Source organism: Hylobates moloch, unplaced genomic scaffold (assembly GCF_009828535.3).
Source record: "Hylobates moloch isolate HMO894 unplaced genomic scaffold, HMol_V3 SCAFFOLD_18, whole genome shotgun sequence".
Taxonomy (NCBI): Eukaryota; Metazoa; Chordata; class Mammalia; order Primates; family Hylobatidae; genus Hylobates; species Hylobates moloch.
Genome location: NW_026652293.1, coordinates 4,247,369 through 4,263,576, shown reverse-complemented (window position 1 = coordinate 4,263,576; position 16,208 = coordinate 4,247,369). Strand labels below are relative to the sequence as shown.

At 46.4% G+C, this 16,208-nt stretch overlaps 1 protein-coding gene across 3 annotated transcripts in view; it reads right to left on the bottom strand.

Annotated features, from left to right (window-relative positions):
* The window catches only part of IRF6 (interferon regulatory factor 6), a 72,952-nt gene that overhangs the window by 9,789 nt on the left and 46,955 nt on the right, over window positions 1–16,208 (bottom strand). For 2 of the 3 annotated variants that reach the window (XM_058430639.1, XM_032136675.2), the window contains exons 2-5: window positions 6,665–6,736; window positions 5,934–6,110; window positions 1,088–1,292; window positions 53–181 (exon numbers count right to left, since the gene is read on the bottom strand). In XM_058430639.1, the coding sequence (XP_058286622.1) occupies window positions 53–181; window positions 1,088–1,292; window positions 5,934–6,107 (508 nt within the window). In that variant the 5' untranslated portion in view covers window positions 6,108–6,110; window positions 6,665–6,736. Of the gene's footprint in view, window positions 1–52; window positions 182–1,087; window positions 1,293–5,933; window positions 6,111–6,664; window positions 6,737–10,624; window positions 10,822–16,208 lie in introns of those variants that run through there. The other variant, XM_032136674.2, reaches the window with a different exon arrangement.

Here is a 16,208-nt window from a genome sequence, read left to right as displayed (position 1 = left end):
AAAACTCCTTACATCCTCCATATGTCTCTGTACCACCATCATCCCCACTCACCATTGATGTTCAGGAAGGGGAAGGTGTCCTGGATGGGAACATGGTGCTGCGACTGATCCAGCTCATCTTCCTCATCTTCTTCATCCACATCATTATCCTTCTCATCCCAGGGAGCAGACCCTGTGGATCCTACCCAAGATACACAAGCTCACAGGTGAGCCATTCAGGTTGCACTGCCACCTGCGCAGCTGACCCACCATTCAAGCTAGGGACTGCTAACCCAGAGGCTCCTCAGGTTCAGTACACACCCTCAATGTCCTAGCTAAAAAGAGTGAGAATCAAGGAAACGAACACTTCTCTCATGGAAGGACCTCCCTAGATTCACTGGAGCACATGTCTAAATTATCTGGCTGTTAGTACTTGTTAAGTATGGAGTTAATTGGAGGGATCAGGAGATATTCTCTCAGTCAAAGTATCGTATGAATTAAACGACCACTTACCCAATATGTATAAACAACTTATTACCCTGATCTTGTCACTATTATATGTACCGAAACATCACTATATACCCAATGAATATGTACAATTATTATGTCAATTAAAAAAAATTTTTTTTACAGATCATGTTAATTGATTCTCACAATAGCTTTTGAAGTAAATAGGAAAGCTGAGATCCCATATTTTAGAGTTGAAGAAACTGAGGCTCACAAGAGGTAAAATGACTTGATTCAAGTCCCACAAGTAGTAAAGTGATAAGGGCCAGGTTTAGAACGCAAACCTTTTAAGCTTTAATCCCTTCTCCTTCAAAACTACCTGGCCTCTTGAATCCCAAGAGAGGCTACTTTTACAGTAGAACTGTATACCCCTCCACTTCCTAATGCTTTAAGTAACCAGGCTAAAAAACATTTCCCTAAGTAAGCAAGATTTTGCTTAGTCTGCGTCTTTTGTTTTCTGGGTCCTTCCCAGAGAAAGGCTTTCTTGCTTTATCCATCTTAAACTGTGTAAATCAGGCTGTTTTCAAGTTGACTATCTCTTAAGAGTCCAGCCCAGAATCTGGCATACTGCCCACCTTCTCCCCAGCACCTGGGGCCTCACCTGGGTTAATGATCGAGCCCTGCGGCTGAGGGATGTCACACACTTGATATATCTTCACTGGGTTCATGGGCACCTCCTTGGTGCCATCATACATCAGGTTGAATTCTCTGCTCTTATTGAGAGCACAGCGTAGCTGGGCCTTCCATTTAGCTGGGTCAGGGTCATCCACCCCTTCCTGGTACTTCCCTGTCTCTACAGCCCAGGCCTGAGAACAAGAAACCACAGTGAGTCCTATCATTACCCAGAGCCACTGCAAAGCGTGTGCTTACCCTTTCTCATACACACACACACACACACACACACACACTCTTGCGTGACTGCCCCACCATCCCAACCCTAATTTACAGAGACTGCAGCAGGAAACACTGCCCTTAGGACCAAGCAAGACAGGTGCCTAAGGGAAATAAAGCCATGTGCAAACACAATATATTAAAAGGAGGAGCCTTATCTCAAGCACTGGTACCAGCACTCATCAAGACGACAATGCTCTAATGAAGGGCTGAAGATAAAGCCTGGGGAAAATATGCACCAAACTGTAGATGGTAACTCTGGATAGCAGAATTTCAAGTAAGTTTTTTTCTTCGCTTATTCATTTTTGACATGAATTGCTTATACAACAATAGGTAAGATAAAAGAGGCATGGCAGAAGATATGAAGAGTTTGGCCTCCTGTGTTCCCTCCTGTCAGTCTTCAATCTAATACATAAATAAAGAATTGTAAGCCGGGTGCAGTGGCTCGTGCCTGTAATCCCAGCACTTTGGGAGGCCAAGCTGGGTGGATCACGAGGTCAGGAGTTCGAGACCAGCCTGACCAACATGGAGAAACCCTGCCTCTGCTAAAAATACAAAATTAGCTGGGCATGGTGGTGCATACCTATAATCCCAGCTACTTGGGAGGCTGAGGCAGGAGAATCACTTGAACCCGGGAGGTGGAGGTTGTGGTGAGCCAAGATCATGCCATTACACCCTAGCCTGGACAACAAGAGTAAAACTCCATCTCAAAAAAAAAAAAAAAAAAAGGAATTGTAGAAACCAAGTGCCTTTAGGAGGGGAGGGGAGGAAACACACTAGGGGTTCAGCTTGCCCCACTGGCTGAGGGCCTCAAGTCCTAAAAACTCCACACCCCTTACCTTTCCCTATCCCCTCAAACTTCTACTTCATTAGAAACATCATGCTGTCAACCACACCAGTGGCTGGCAGCACGGACTAAAACCACTTTGACTCCTTCTCTCTGGTTTTCAAATATGGAAACTCACAGCACTTTCCTCAGACAAGAAGAAGTTAGCCTCCCCAGTGAGGAAAGGAAAAATCTAAGCCGCTCAAGTCATAGACCAAGGTGCTCAGGAGCAAAGCAGGGAGTAGACACCTAGCCCTACTTTCAGCTCTAACAGGCATTCTTGTTTCTACTCATGGGATAGCCACTCTCTCCCATTGCTAACAAGTTCTCTGATCTCTTTGTGCAGGAGTACAACTTGTTCTGATGCCGAAAAAGTAGGTACCATTAGCAGAGAACTCATGACAGGAAGCACGCACCAACGTTTTCAAGCTAACAGGGTATATGACTTGTCCAAACCCAAACCCTTCCTCTGATTCTGATCATAGGCTTCTTTAAGCTGAAATTGAATTTTTCTGCCCCATCCTTCGAGAGCTCTGATCTCCTTCAGTCGCCCCCTGAAGAACCTCACAGTCATGAGGAAGTTTCCTCAAAAGCTAATCTAAATCCTCCTCCTCCAATTCAGATCACTTCCTCTTACCATCTTTTCAGATTTGGGTCCCTCCATTTGATTTGTGATACGGAATGAAGAAGTTTGACAACATTCTGCTGCCCCAGGTGGCTGAGCAGACACTAGGGGGCCTAACTGCTGCTCCATTCTATCCAACTCCCTACAGGAGATTTCAACTTCACTGGTCACTGGTATCTGGAAGGCCTATCTCCAGTTACCTGGCAGTACCTGGCTGCTGCCTCCCCACATTTTCCCTTCCATTTGTTTGATCCTCTGTGTGCCCACGCTAACTCTGGCCCCACCCAGCTGACTCGGGCTATGAAGACTTTGGCAGAGCTCTGCACATTTCTGTGGTTCCCTAAAGCCCTGCTCCTCCATGGAGAGCAGCCAGACCAACCCAGAACCAGAGCCCCAGCCTTCCTGCTCACCACACAGCCATCCCCAGCACCCACCCAGATTGCACTGGGCACCTAAGTCTGATGCAGTGAAGAGCCATATCGTTTAAGACTGGAACTTTAGAATCAAGAAAGGAGGCCAGGCGCGATGGCTCACGCCTGTAATCCCAGCACTTTGGGAGGCTGAGGTGGGTGGATCATGAGGTCAAGAGATTGAGACCATCCTGGCCAACGTGGTGAAACCCCGTCTCTACTAAAAATACAAAAATTATCTGGGCATGGTAGTGCACACCTGTAATCCCAGCTACTCAGGAGGCTGAGGCAGGAGAATCGCTTGAACCCGGGAGGCAGAGATTGCAGTGAGCCGAGATCGTGCCACTGCACTCCAGTCTGGGTGACAGAGCAAGACTCTGTCTCAAAAAAAAAAAAAAAAGAATCAAAGGAGAGCCTAGGAGGAACCACATGGCAATCATTGTGATTTATAAACATCGCTTGTTCAAACCCATTCTGAGTCTTGTAGCAAGAGATTCTGATCACTGTGCAGGTCCTTATTTCTCTTCCTAAAGAGTAAATAATCTCTGCATTTTTATAGTGCTTTACAAATCCCTTTCCATACGTTATTTCACTTGATTCTCACAAGCAAGACTAATTTCATCCCCATTTTACCAAAGGGAGAGCTGAAGCCCAGAGAGGTTAACTTGGTCAGGGCTACACATGCAGTTGATGGTAGTAGAATTTGAGGCCAGGTCTTCCAGTTCTTGATCAGAAAGGGCAGTAGAATGGGGGGTGGGACGCAGACAGAAAGTCATGGGTTCAAATCCTACCCCCACCACTTACTGGCTGTGTGACTTTGGCAAGTTATTCAGCCCCTCTAAGACTTGGCTTCTGTATCAACAACATGAAGGTAATACCTCCCTTACAGGGCTGTCATGAGAATTAAAAGAGATAATGGACACAGACACCCATTTAATGTTAGTGCCCCACCTTCATATTCTGCTAAAGACCACCAGAGCTTGGTATCTGTGAAAGCACCTCCCTCTGCACTCTGCAAACAGATGCACAGATATAACTAAAACAAAGCCACCTCCCCACAGCCCAATTTTCCTCAAGCCCCAAGCATGCAAGCCCAAAGCATCACTCTCGTGAGTAGGGCTTTCAGGAAATAGCCTCTTCCCCAGGGCCAGCCACTGTCTTGACACTTGAACAGCAAATCCAGTTTCAGACCATGGCCACAAGAGGCCAACTGGGCCAAGATGGGCCCGTGCCCTTCTCAATGCCAACTCCAATAATTGATGCTGGTTTATAGGTACTAACCTTATCAACTTTTATATTGTTATTTAAAATCTAAATTAAGAGCAGTCATTTACCTTCTAAGTACCTTCAGGTCAATATTCTTTCTGCCTATCCTCTCTATACCTGACAGAACTGAGTTGGGTGGGAAATATCCTAAGGATGGCTTTCTTTTGAACCCTGCGCTTACATTTTCTGCCCTTTCCCAACCCAATTTCAGCAAGGACCCAAGGCACGAATCTTGAGAGACCCACAGTAGAGACTGTATTTCGCTTGCGACTTCTAGCTTATACTCAAAGAAGAAAAGGGCAAACAAACTAACTTCTCAGTGTCTTGGGATGCAGGAACTAAAGCTACTCATGAGATGGAAGTGACCAAGAAAGAAGCTGGTCTGGAGCAGAGACACAGCCTCCAGGGTTTCAAACCATGTGAAAACCTTTCCCACAACAAGCCTGTCCACCTACTTCTGTCTTAAGTCAAGCTTTGGTTTCACTTTAATTTTGTAAAATGCTATGTGATTAAATCTTGTTTTCAGTTAAATAAAATGACTGTCATATCAGTGCTATTTCTTATTTTTGAAAAACATTTATAAAATTAAAACTTGTAATTAAATCACCTTTAATTTTTAAGCAGCAGTTATAGATGGGGCGAAATATTTTAACTGAAAAGAAAAGCTTGCCAGGTGCAGTGGCTCATGCCTGTAATCGGAACACTCTGGGAGGCTAAGGAGGGAGGATCACTTGACCCCAGGAGTTCAAGACCAGCCTGGGCAACATGGTGAAACCCCGTCTCTACAGAAAAAATACAAAAATTAGCCAGGCATGGTGGTGTGAATTTATAGTTCCAGCTACGTGGGAGGTTGAGGCGGGAGGATCGCTTGAGCCTAAGAGGTCAGGGCTGCAGTGAGCTATGATCATGCCACTTGCACTCCAGCCTGGTTGACAGAGCAAGACCATACCCCACAAAAAAAGAAAAAGAAAGAAAAACTTGCTGAGAGCCCTCTATGCCAATCACATAGGCTATACTGTGTGCCTGCTAACACCTGATAGTTCTGTCCTGGTCTGAGTATCCATTCCCAGGCCCAGGCACCTCTCTGCATAGCAAGAGCTCTGAATGATTGAGGAGGAAGAGTCAACTGCTGACCCTCGCTAGCTTTTGAAACAAACACATCACTACAATCACTAATGAGAGTTTTAGCCAACTCCAGCTGGTATCCTTTGGGATGTGAGTGGGTACCTTCAACGAGCGGCAAAGAATAAACGGCTTCAACCATTGCAGACATGCCCCCAAAAGAGGAATTACTATGCCTGCTGAGTTTGGCCACCCCCATAAACATTCTCTCTGTTTCACCAGAGTTTTAGCTCTAGTATATTCCCCATGCCAAAGAAAAAAAAAAAAAAAAATCCAGGAAGGTCTGATGGTAGAAGAAGTCCTTTACCTTAAAAATGGTATTTTCCTCTTCTTGTTGAGGGCTATGCCGGGTGGCATGTTTCCAGGGAATCTGGAAGCGTTTAGAGTCCCTGTGTAGCCAGATGAGCCCAGGGTAGAGGCCACTATCCACCTGGGCCACCAGCCAGGGCTTTAGCCGGACTCTGCGGGGGTGGAGGGCCATGATCTGGGGGGTCAGAGGGAGAAATGGGAAGAGGAGAAGAATTAGGCCAGCCACTGGGAACCCTTCCCAGCCACCTTTCCCATCTACTAGAGCTACAGTTTCATTAGATTACAGCAAAGAAACTAAATATGGGAATAAGCTGTGCCAGGTGGGAAAGAAAAGAGGTTAAAAGGTCCTTTTTATTCTGATTCCAAAGCCATTTATACTTCATGCTCTAGCCAAATTAGACTTATCAGGCAAGTAGATCACATTTCTTCTATTTAAATCCTGAAGTGGAAAAATAAAAAGGTGATGTCATCCTGCTGGAACACAGTCCTTCCTAAAGCACCAAGGGCTTTGGAAAAGAAGGGAAATTGCTCTTTTCAATCTCATCTCAGGAGAGGGAAGAAAAAAGTTATGGAAACAGCAACAACTATATAAGTGAGAAGCTGACGCATGTTCTCTTTTTAAACAAGACAACTAAAGGTGAATGGGAATATTTTAGAAATAAATGACACCACCATGATGAGGGAGAAGTAGATAAGGGGTAGATCCTGGACTCCAGAGTCCTCACTTACATGGAAGAGCAGGCAGTGTGTCCGCAGGGATCTGAAGAGTCAGCTTGTCTTTCCGTTGACTGCTCAAAGATTCTGTACGGAGAAAAGTGGGGGGGCTCAGCTGGCTATCCGTACAACAATCCAGTGTCTGGGAGAAGGCTTGGGAACATTGGCGACAAAGGCTGAGAACACGTCTCCACTACTGAGTCTGGTAAAGCTCAGAAGCCCTAGAATAACCAAATACTAAAGTACTAAGAGTACTTCGAGTACTAAAAGCAGTCATGAGACAAGCTTTGCATGGCTAGGACAGCCTCCTCCCTTGGGTCTGTTTATCTCCCAATGAAGGCTGGAGTGAACCGATTGGTTGCAGGAGCCAGCCCGGGTAAAGTCTGCAATTGATTCGCGTAAAAATACATGGGCATAGCAGATAACATTCAAGAGCAGCTGGCACTCACAGCAGAAAACAAAAGCCTTCCCAGATTGGGTGACTGATAAAAAAAAAAAAAAACAGTCACTGGAGAATTGTTTGTCTGAGATGCTGTGTTTGGATTTTTTGGTGTTCTTATTTTGTTTTTACTTAAGATGAAAATGAGATGCCTGGAAAAAGAACACTCATTCAACAAATATTCGTTCATCAGCTACTGTGTGCCAAGCACGGTGTTAGTTACTAAACACTAAAGCTCCATGTTCCTTCTTGAGAAACTCCACATTGGAACTTCTCAAGCCCCACAATGGCCTGAGGAGGAGTGGAAGATAAATAGGTCACCTTCATACCCAGAAAGATCCCTACCTGGATCACAGTTCTGAAACCAAACAACCTTACAGCAAAGAAGCTAAATATGGGAATAAACTGTGCCAGGTGGGAAAGAAAAGAGGTTAAAAGGGTCAGCTGAAAGCTCCTACTCAGAAGAGCTTAGCTGATGGGGTGGCCCATAACACCACTTCTCTCCCCAGCCAGACTCCCAACAAATGTGAAAAACCCAAACCCAACTCAGCATCTGGCACTTTAAGAGCAAGGCAAGACCTGCTCTCACCTGAGCTTTCTGACCCAATTACCAAGTCCTGCAACTGAAACCTTCCCCCTGGGAGCATACTGGGTAGGTCAGGTTGGCATGCATGTTCAAGTGCCCCCACGTAGTTGGCCTTGAATTACGGTGTTTTGTAGGGCAGCATGTGAAACCATCAAACCATGGAGTGCATTTACACCTTATAAGGAGGAGGGAATGCATATTCTCTCAAGGGCTAGTTCTACCTTCTGCTCCCCAGTCCCATCACTACTGAAAGGGGGATGGAGCAAGAGAAGGAAAAAGAGGATAGGGAAATAGGCACCAAACCAGTCAATCTAGTAAAGAGCTTTTGAGAATTTCCATTGCAATACTGGTAAGTGCTGTATTTGGGCCTGTCAGACATTAAAATCCAACTCTTGACCGATAGTGGACTTGAAGAAAAGTCCAAAAGGACTTATTGTAGTTGATCCAAAGCCCACCATGAAAAAATTAAGGCAATCAGGCCAAGACCAGGAGCTGCACCTGATGACGGGAAAGGAGAAGCAGCCACCCATAGAGATCAGTGATTAAGATCTAGAGCCCTGGGTTCTCAGTGTTCTCCTAAGATGGGACTACACAAGAGCAGCCTTGCCTCAGCCCCATGGAAGGAGCCCCAGCCTGCCCTCCTCCAAGCCCATGCCCTGCCTCTCTCACTGTAAACCCTCTCCACATTCTGAAAGTCAGCCAAGATCTCCCCCACTCACCACCCAGTAACTACAACTCTAAAAACAGGCAGAGATGGAAAAATTGAAAACCCAAATGACCAAGACAGAAACAGTTCATTACGTCACAACCATAGGCTGCAATATTAAGTAGCCATTAACAACAGGTGTCAGAATTTTTATTATACTCAAGGAAATGTTTACAATAAGAAGTTGTGGGGGCAGGGGGAAACATAGCATACGACTTGACTGTGTAGCACTGTCTCCATCTTGTAACACAGCATATACTTGCATACATGTGCACATACACACAGAACTGAAAAAAGGAAATAAATACAACAATGCAATAAAATATTTGTAATGGTTATCTAGTGATGGAACTATGGGTGCTTTTTACATTCTCCTATATACATTATATATGATTCACATTTTCCTACAATGATATGTTTCAATTTATAATTTAAAAAACTACGAGTAATTTTTTTTAACCTCAGGACAATAAGACATTTCTTATGAAGGATGGTAACAACAATCCTTTGTATCTGTGTAGGCTTTACAATTTTTACATGAACCTTTACCTAACATGTCTGATTTCATCCTCATGAACCTGAATATGATATTACTATCCCCATTTTACATCTGGGCTGAGGTGCTTTATTTCCTAAGTCAGAGTGTTCTGTACCAAACCCTGCCACTGCACCTTGTCTTCCATGTCCCTCTCATCTTCTGCGCACCAAGAAAGTAAACTAAAAACATCAACAAAGATCCCAGCAGCACAGAGGGCCAATAAAGTGATTGAGGTGGAGACTGCATAACATCCACTCTCAAACACACCTAAATCAGAGTTCTCTTTCTAAACATGCTTGCCACCCAAATCCCAATGCCTGCAGTACCACCTCAGCCTAGTTGAACTCATCTTGGTATCTCTAGCTGCCATCACAGCAAAATGTAAGGCCTGTGTCTCTAACAGGTACTTAACCAGCCAAAGGACAATGATGCTAACCTATCTATTCCCCTCACAGTGAGCATAGAAGAGGGACACTTTCAGCCTCCTCCGAGCACTAACTGTCCTCTCCCATACCCCTATTCTAGGGAGCAGGTCCTCCATAAACACCCTCACTGCCACCTCCATAGCTCCTCCCCAGACTACTTTCCAGGGGCACTGCCACACAAAAGGTTAAAACACACGCCATTTCTTGCAGACAAATCTTAGCAGTCCCAGTTCTTCCCTTTCTCCTGAAGGAAATGAAATGCCATCCTCTAAGTTCCATTCCTCAGGCTTCCCTGTTTAGTTTAGCCCTGCTTAGGGGTAAACTCCGGGCCTCTAAGCAAAATGCCTACACCCTTCCCTTCGGCTGGATGGAAGCTGGGGGATGGAGAACGGGAGTTACAAGGTATTGAGTGCCACTGTCATACATCATACACACGTCTCATCCTAAACCACGCTCCTGGGTCAAACCAGTTTTCACCAATCCCACCCAAGCGCCTTCCTCTCCCTATCCATCTCCTTTCCCTCACTTCCACTCTTGACATCCACCAAGAGAACAGGTTGGGACAGGGTGACCCCTTTACCACAAAGCAGGCTCCCTGTAAAGAGTGACACCTCAGGCCTCCTTTCCAAGTCAGGCCTGGGAGACTTTCCCCATTCTCCACACCACCCTCCAGCCCCTTCGGGCAAAGAGGGCCCACCCCCAGAGCAACCACACCCCAGCGCCACCTTCCCTAGCACCTAGCTCCGCTCCTTGGAAATCCAAGGGTGTCTCCCAGGCCCAGGGCGAAGGGCCTAACTGTGCCAAACAGACTCAGGGAGGGAAAACAAACCGCCAATGCTCCAAAGCTCCTGGCCACCCTCACTCCAGTTTCCCAAAACGCCCACTAGGACCAAGGGCCTGCGGACCTGGGAAGTCCCCTCTCTGGGACCCAGGGGCCAGCGGCAAGTTGGTAAGACTGAAGGGGGCGCGGTGCTTTAGCTCTACCAGATAGTGGGGTTGTTGGGGGCCGAGAGCAGTGCCCTCCGCTTCGGCGGTGGGGGTAGGGAGAGTAGACACAAGTGTAGATTCGAGAGGGGCCTGTAGCGCTACAGAACTGAGGCCGCCCCAAAGCTATCTGGAAGAGGGCGACAGGCACCCAGCCCCAATGGGTACCCACCCCAAACACACACTTGCCCCCAAGCAAGTTCTCTCACCCCCTACAAACTCCGGGGACGGGTCCTACCCCACCCAGGGGGGAGCCTCCCCTCCCTCAAGCTGGTCCCCAGAAGTTGGCGTACCCACCTTTGCTCAATCTGTCCACCAGAAGCGGACGTCCCTCCGAAGCGAAGTCCGCAGCGAAAATCACCCGTCGCTACCACGCTCCTCGACGTCTTAGCCAAGGGGCGCCTGGCTCTACCCAAGTAGGGACTGCGGGTTCTTCTCCCCGTCCCGCACCAGCCCTTACCTGCCCGGCCCAGGTGCGCCGAGCTCACGTCAGCGCCTCGCCCCAGGACGCCGCAGCCCTCGCCTCCGCCCGGCCACGCCTCCCAGGTGTGGCCACGCCCCCCGGCGTTCGGGATTGGCGAGTTGCAAGAAATATGACACTCCGCGTTCCTGGGCTACCCGGCCCAGCGGCGACCGCCCACTGTCGCACCCTACTCCTCCGCTTCTAACTCCGGCTAAGAAAGTCCTAGATTCAGGCCTAGCCTTACGCCTCAGGGCTGGTGGTCCTGGGAACTGGAAGCGACTGGGAGTTCTGATCTAAGTCGAGAGGGTGCCTCCCTCCTTCACGCCCCATAATTACCCTGCAGCATGCAGACAGTTAAGCACAAATAAGGGTTTTGAGATTCTGGGTTGGCCCTACTACTCGTGGGCCTGTGTAGTGGAGTTGTACATGAAGAAGAGAACCAGGACACTTGGTCCTGTCTGGGGGAAGCCATAGGCTTCCAGGACTAGAATTCTACCTTTACTCTGCCTCTTACCCGTGTGACCCTGGGTAAGTTACTTAGCTTCTTGGTTTCAGTTTCCTCATCTCTTCAATGAGAATAATAATTCCTGCCTTTTTTGTTATTGTTTGCTTTTTTCTCTTTTTCTTTTTTCTTTTTTTTTTTTTTTTTTTTTTTTGAGATGGGGTCTTGCTATTAAGTTACATAGGCTGGTCTCCAACACCTGGGCTCAATGGATCCGCCTCAGCCTCACAAAGTGCTGGGATTACAGGCACTGGCACCCAGTTCAATTGTTTTTTTTTTTTTTTTTAGGCAGGGTCTGGCTCTGTCATCCAGGCTAGAATGCAGTGGCACAATCATAGCTCAACCTCCTGGGCTCAAGTGATTCTCCCACCTCACCCTCCCAAGTAACTGGAAATACAGGCATGGGCTACCATGCCTGGCTAATTTTTTTTTTCTTTTTTTTTTTTTTTTAGAGAGAGGGTCTCACTATGTTGCCCAGACTGGAGTTCCTGCTTCCTCTGATCACTATCGTGTAATGATTAAAAGCATAGCCTCTGGAGCCAACTATTGGGGTTTAGACCCCAGCTCCATCAGTTACTACAGACTTGGGAAAGTTTCTTAAGCTTTTTAGGCCCTGGTGTCTTATCTGTAGAAAGAGGTTAGTAATAGTAACTACCCCAGGGGTATTGTGGGAATTCAATAACTACATGTAAACTGCTTGCAACAGTATTTAGCACTTATCAAGTGCTTTATATGTACTTGCAATTATTATTGGCATAAAGATTAAAAGTACTCTCTGCGTCAGAGAACAAGAAGGCATTCCTTGTTATTACCTGAAATTCAAGTCCTGCATGTACCCTAACAGGTGCTTGATGAGATTTCCCTCACCTTCCTCATCTTTCTAGAGGACAGGTTTGCAGGAGGCTGTGCAACAGTAAATGAGACTTTTAAAAATCCCCCACCCTCAACCACTGAGCTGTCGTAGGTGAAATGGGGCATGAGCAGGTCACTTAGGTTTTGGTGTTTAAAGTAATGAGTGAGAAACTGTGGAGGAGTGGTACAATAAGTTGAACTGTCACCCACATACAAAAAAAATTGTATTTTGAAGTCCTGACCACCCCTACCGCAACCACAGCCAGATGTCAGAATGTGACCTTATTGGGAGACAGGATCCTTACTGAGGTAATTAAGTTAAAATGTGGTTTTTAGGGTGAGCCTGAATCCAATATGAATGGTGTCCTTATAAAAGGAGGAGATTTGGACACAGAGGGAGATACTCACAGAGGGAAGGTGATATGAAGAGACACAAAGAGAAGACAGCTAGCTGCAACCCAAGGAGAGATACCTGGAATAGAGCTTTTTTTTCACATCCCTCAGACCCTTGATTTTGGACTTTTAAACTCCAGAACAATGAAACAAAAAATTTCTGTTGTTCAAGCCACCCACTCTGAGGTACATTGTTATGGTGGCCCTAGCATACTCATACAAGTATGTTGAAGAGCCCCAGATTGATAATAATGTAGGCATGATTCCAAGTCCCAATTTAGCTTTGGAATGTAGCCAGCAAAGGCCTGGGAAGGCAGCAAGGCCCCAAGGCCTGACTCAGCCAGCCTCTGTCTCAACCACTGCCCTGTGGCCACTCTTCCCTTCACTGGGGGAAGGGCAAGCTCATCAGCACAGCTAGCTGTTTACTGCTGATGAGCTCACTAGACAAACAGCATCTTCCATCTGGCGCAGGGCTGGGCTCTGGGGACCAAACAAGCTCCACTGCAGGTGTATGAGAGGGATGAGGGGTAAGGCCATTGGGAAAGTGTCATTTGAGGGGAGTCAAAACCCCAATGGCATACAAGTATGAGCCCACACACAGGCACTCACTTTTGCACCAGCTGAAATTCCCATGACTAAGGGAATGTCTTAAGGACCTTCTTTAGAAGACATATATTTTGGAATCAGAAAACTCAAGCTAGGAGGGTCCTTCTGGATTATCTAGATCAAGACTAAAACTGACTTAGCCAGTTTTTACTCACACAGTATTTTAAATATCAGGAGATCTCACATAAACGTCCAGATTCTCAGCATCTCTTAAAGAGTCAAGTGCCCTAGATGCTCTACCAGCAGGTCTACCTGGCAACAGTTGCCTATTTAGAGGGATTTTACACATTACAGCCAGTACAAACTCACTCTATTGAGCTCACTCATTTACTTTAATTGCCTGACCCTGTAGGCATCTGATTGCAACTTCTAGTCTAAATTCTCCCTTTTCATAGATGAGAAAACTGCGGCCCAGCGAGGTCAAGTGATTTACTCAAGGTCACATGGCATATTAGCCACAAACCAAGACTAGAACACAAACCCAGGGCTCTATCCACTTGGACCCTGCTCAGCTCCCCAGCCAGAGTCTATTCTGACCTGTTCTGCACTGGCTGTTAACTATTAAAAAAAAAAATCGCCAGGTGCAGTTGCTCACACCTGTAATCCCAGTACTTTGAGGAGGCTGAGGCAGGCAGATCACCTGAGGTCTGGAGCTGGAGACCAGCCTGACCAACATGGAGAAACCCTGACTCTACTAAAACTACAAAATTAGCCAGGCTTGGTGGCGCATGCCTGTAATCCCAGCTACTCGGGAGGCTGAGGCAGGAGGACTGCCTGAACCCGGGAAGCGGAGGTTGTGGTGAGCTGAGATTGCACAATTTCACTCCAACCTGAGCAACGAGAGCGAAACTCCATCTCAAAAAAAAAAAAAAAAAAAAAATCACCCATGGATCTAGGTACCGTTGATATTGTTGATATTGCCATAAACAAAACCAAGTCCCTACTCTCATGTCACTCAACTGAAGAATTAATGAAAGGGGGTAAAGCAGGTGGAATTAAGGTAGAGATCAGAAGGAACTCCCTGGCTCTGCAGGCAACAAGGCCTGGCAATAGGCCACCCTGATGTCTTCTATTCTGATACACACCTCATCTGCTTGATCTAGGGAATAAGAACATCTTGTGAGTCTTTCCACAGGTTCTTGAGGAATCAGTTCTTCTGTATTCTCAAAAAAGCCTCTTCAGGATTCAGTCATTCCCAACGTGCCCTGGGCCTGCAATGCTCCCATCACTTCGCCTTCCGTTGATAATCAGGTGCGGCATTGCTGACTCACTAGTGAGTTTGAGTTTCAGGTAGTGGGACGTACATTTCAGCACAGGGGCCCTGATTCACAGCCACAGGGAATGAAGGAATTCCCCTCTCCTGTTCCCAGTCACCTCTCATTTGGTAGGAAAGAGTTTCTTTTTCCACCCAAAGACTTTAAACTCTACAATATCAGACATGTGACCATAAAACCATGAACCCAAATCCCACTCTCTTCTTGGCAGAGCAGAGGGCATGGCAACTGGGACTCCTCCCATAGGCTCTGTACAGTGGAGAGTTTAGTGTTACTGGAGTCAGTGATAGCAAAGAAGCCACGCACCTTTGGTGGGGTTGCTAAAGAGTCAGGTAGGGACATTGCACTAAACAATCCAATTCTGTGCTTTCAAAGAAAATCAGACTCCAACCTCCCTTCTGGAAGGCATTCTGGAGCCCATCAGGTCTACCCTCACTCTTCTCTTGGCCCTGGTTTATCTCTGTCTCCATCCAAGTATCTTAAAGCATCAGGGCTACAGATGATCCTAACACATTGCCTAAGCCACAGCCTAAACTGAATGCACATTGGTTGTTGCTCTCTATAATGGACTCCAAATTCTAGAATCACCAAGATGGCAGGAAGCATAAAAGAATCTCACCTTCCAATCCAAGCAATGGGACAGACTTTGGCTTTGGACTCTAGAAGAATTCTCCACCAAAGTGTTCGGAACATCTTCTGAGTCTTTCCATAGTTAGAAGACCCTTTTTATCCTTGAAGCAAGCTGAGCACTGGAAAGTGTTCTCAAAGAAGCAGCTTTTTTTATTCCAAACTTGGATCTCTATGGGAGGCGAAGGAGGAAAAACAAAGCCCAGGAAATTATTTGGAAGTAAGCTCCCCCTTGGGGCCCTCCCTTCATTCTTCTGCCCATTCATTCCAAATCTTGAGGGTCCACTTCCCATCTTCCCCAGCATGGAGAGCTTTCTCATTGGCTCTGCAGACAAAAGAGCTGAAGAAACTACAACCACCATGAATGTGAGAGTTCAGAGTTCTGATTCAAAGCTGCTTCCCCATTGAGACAAAACGGTGGCCGGATTTTGGCTTCATGGTCAGCACCAAACAACCTATCCTGTGATTCTATGCTGCTTTGAAATGAGATAGTGGATATGAACACTCTCTGAAACAGGTGGAGTGCTGTGCAGATGAAGCGACCATCACTGCTGTTATCTACTCTTTGTTTCCTTTGTGTAGATAATTCTCTCCAGGCTTCAGTCAAGCCCTAAGGGCAGAAAGGTGCAGGCCAGACAGGAACTAGCAGAGTGTTAGGCTCAGTTTGAGCTACAGAGCACTGGACAATGTGTCGATTTCAGAAAATGAGGACTCCAGGAATACAGAACCTTCGGGGAGCAGTGTGGCCAGAAGCTGGACTCCTGTTCAGTATGAGTGATTAACCAAATGTGCTTTTCTCTTCTCCCACCCCTCGCCACCCCAGATCACCTCAGGTGACCAATGACAGTGAAGGAATTTTTTAAAACATATCAATCTGTAAGGTTAAGAGATGACAAAAAGCATGAGAGTCAAGATAAGAATGGATGAGAGAGCTCAACAAAAATAACAGGAGACAAAATATTATTTCAACAAAAATAGGACATGGGTGGGGGCTGATGCTTTGGTTATAAAGCTTTCAGTCCTATTTGATTAAATCTTAAAGCAGATTTACATACTATTTAACGAAAATATTATCATTACTTTTTTTCAAGAAAGAAGAAAGAGCACTTGGGGAGGCAGAAGACCTGGGTGTCAGACCATTCTCTGGCACTCCATGACAGCAGA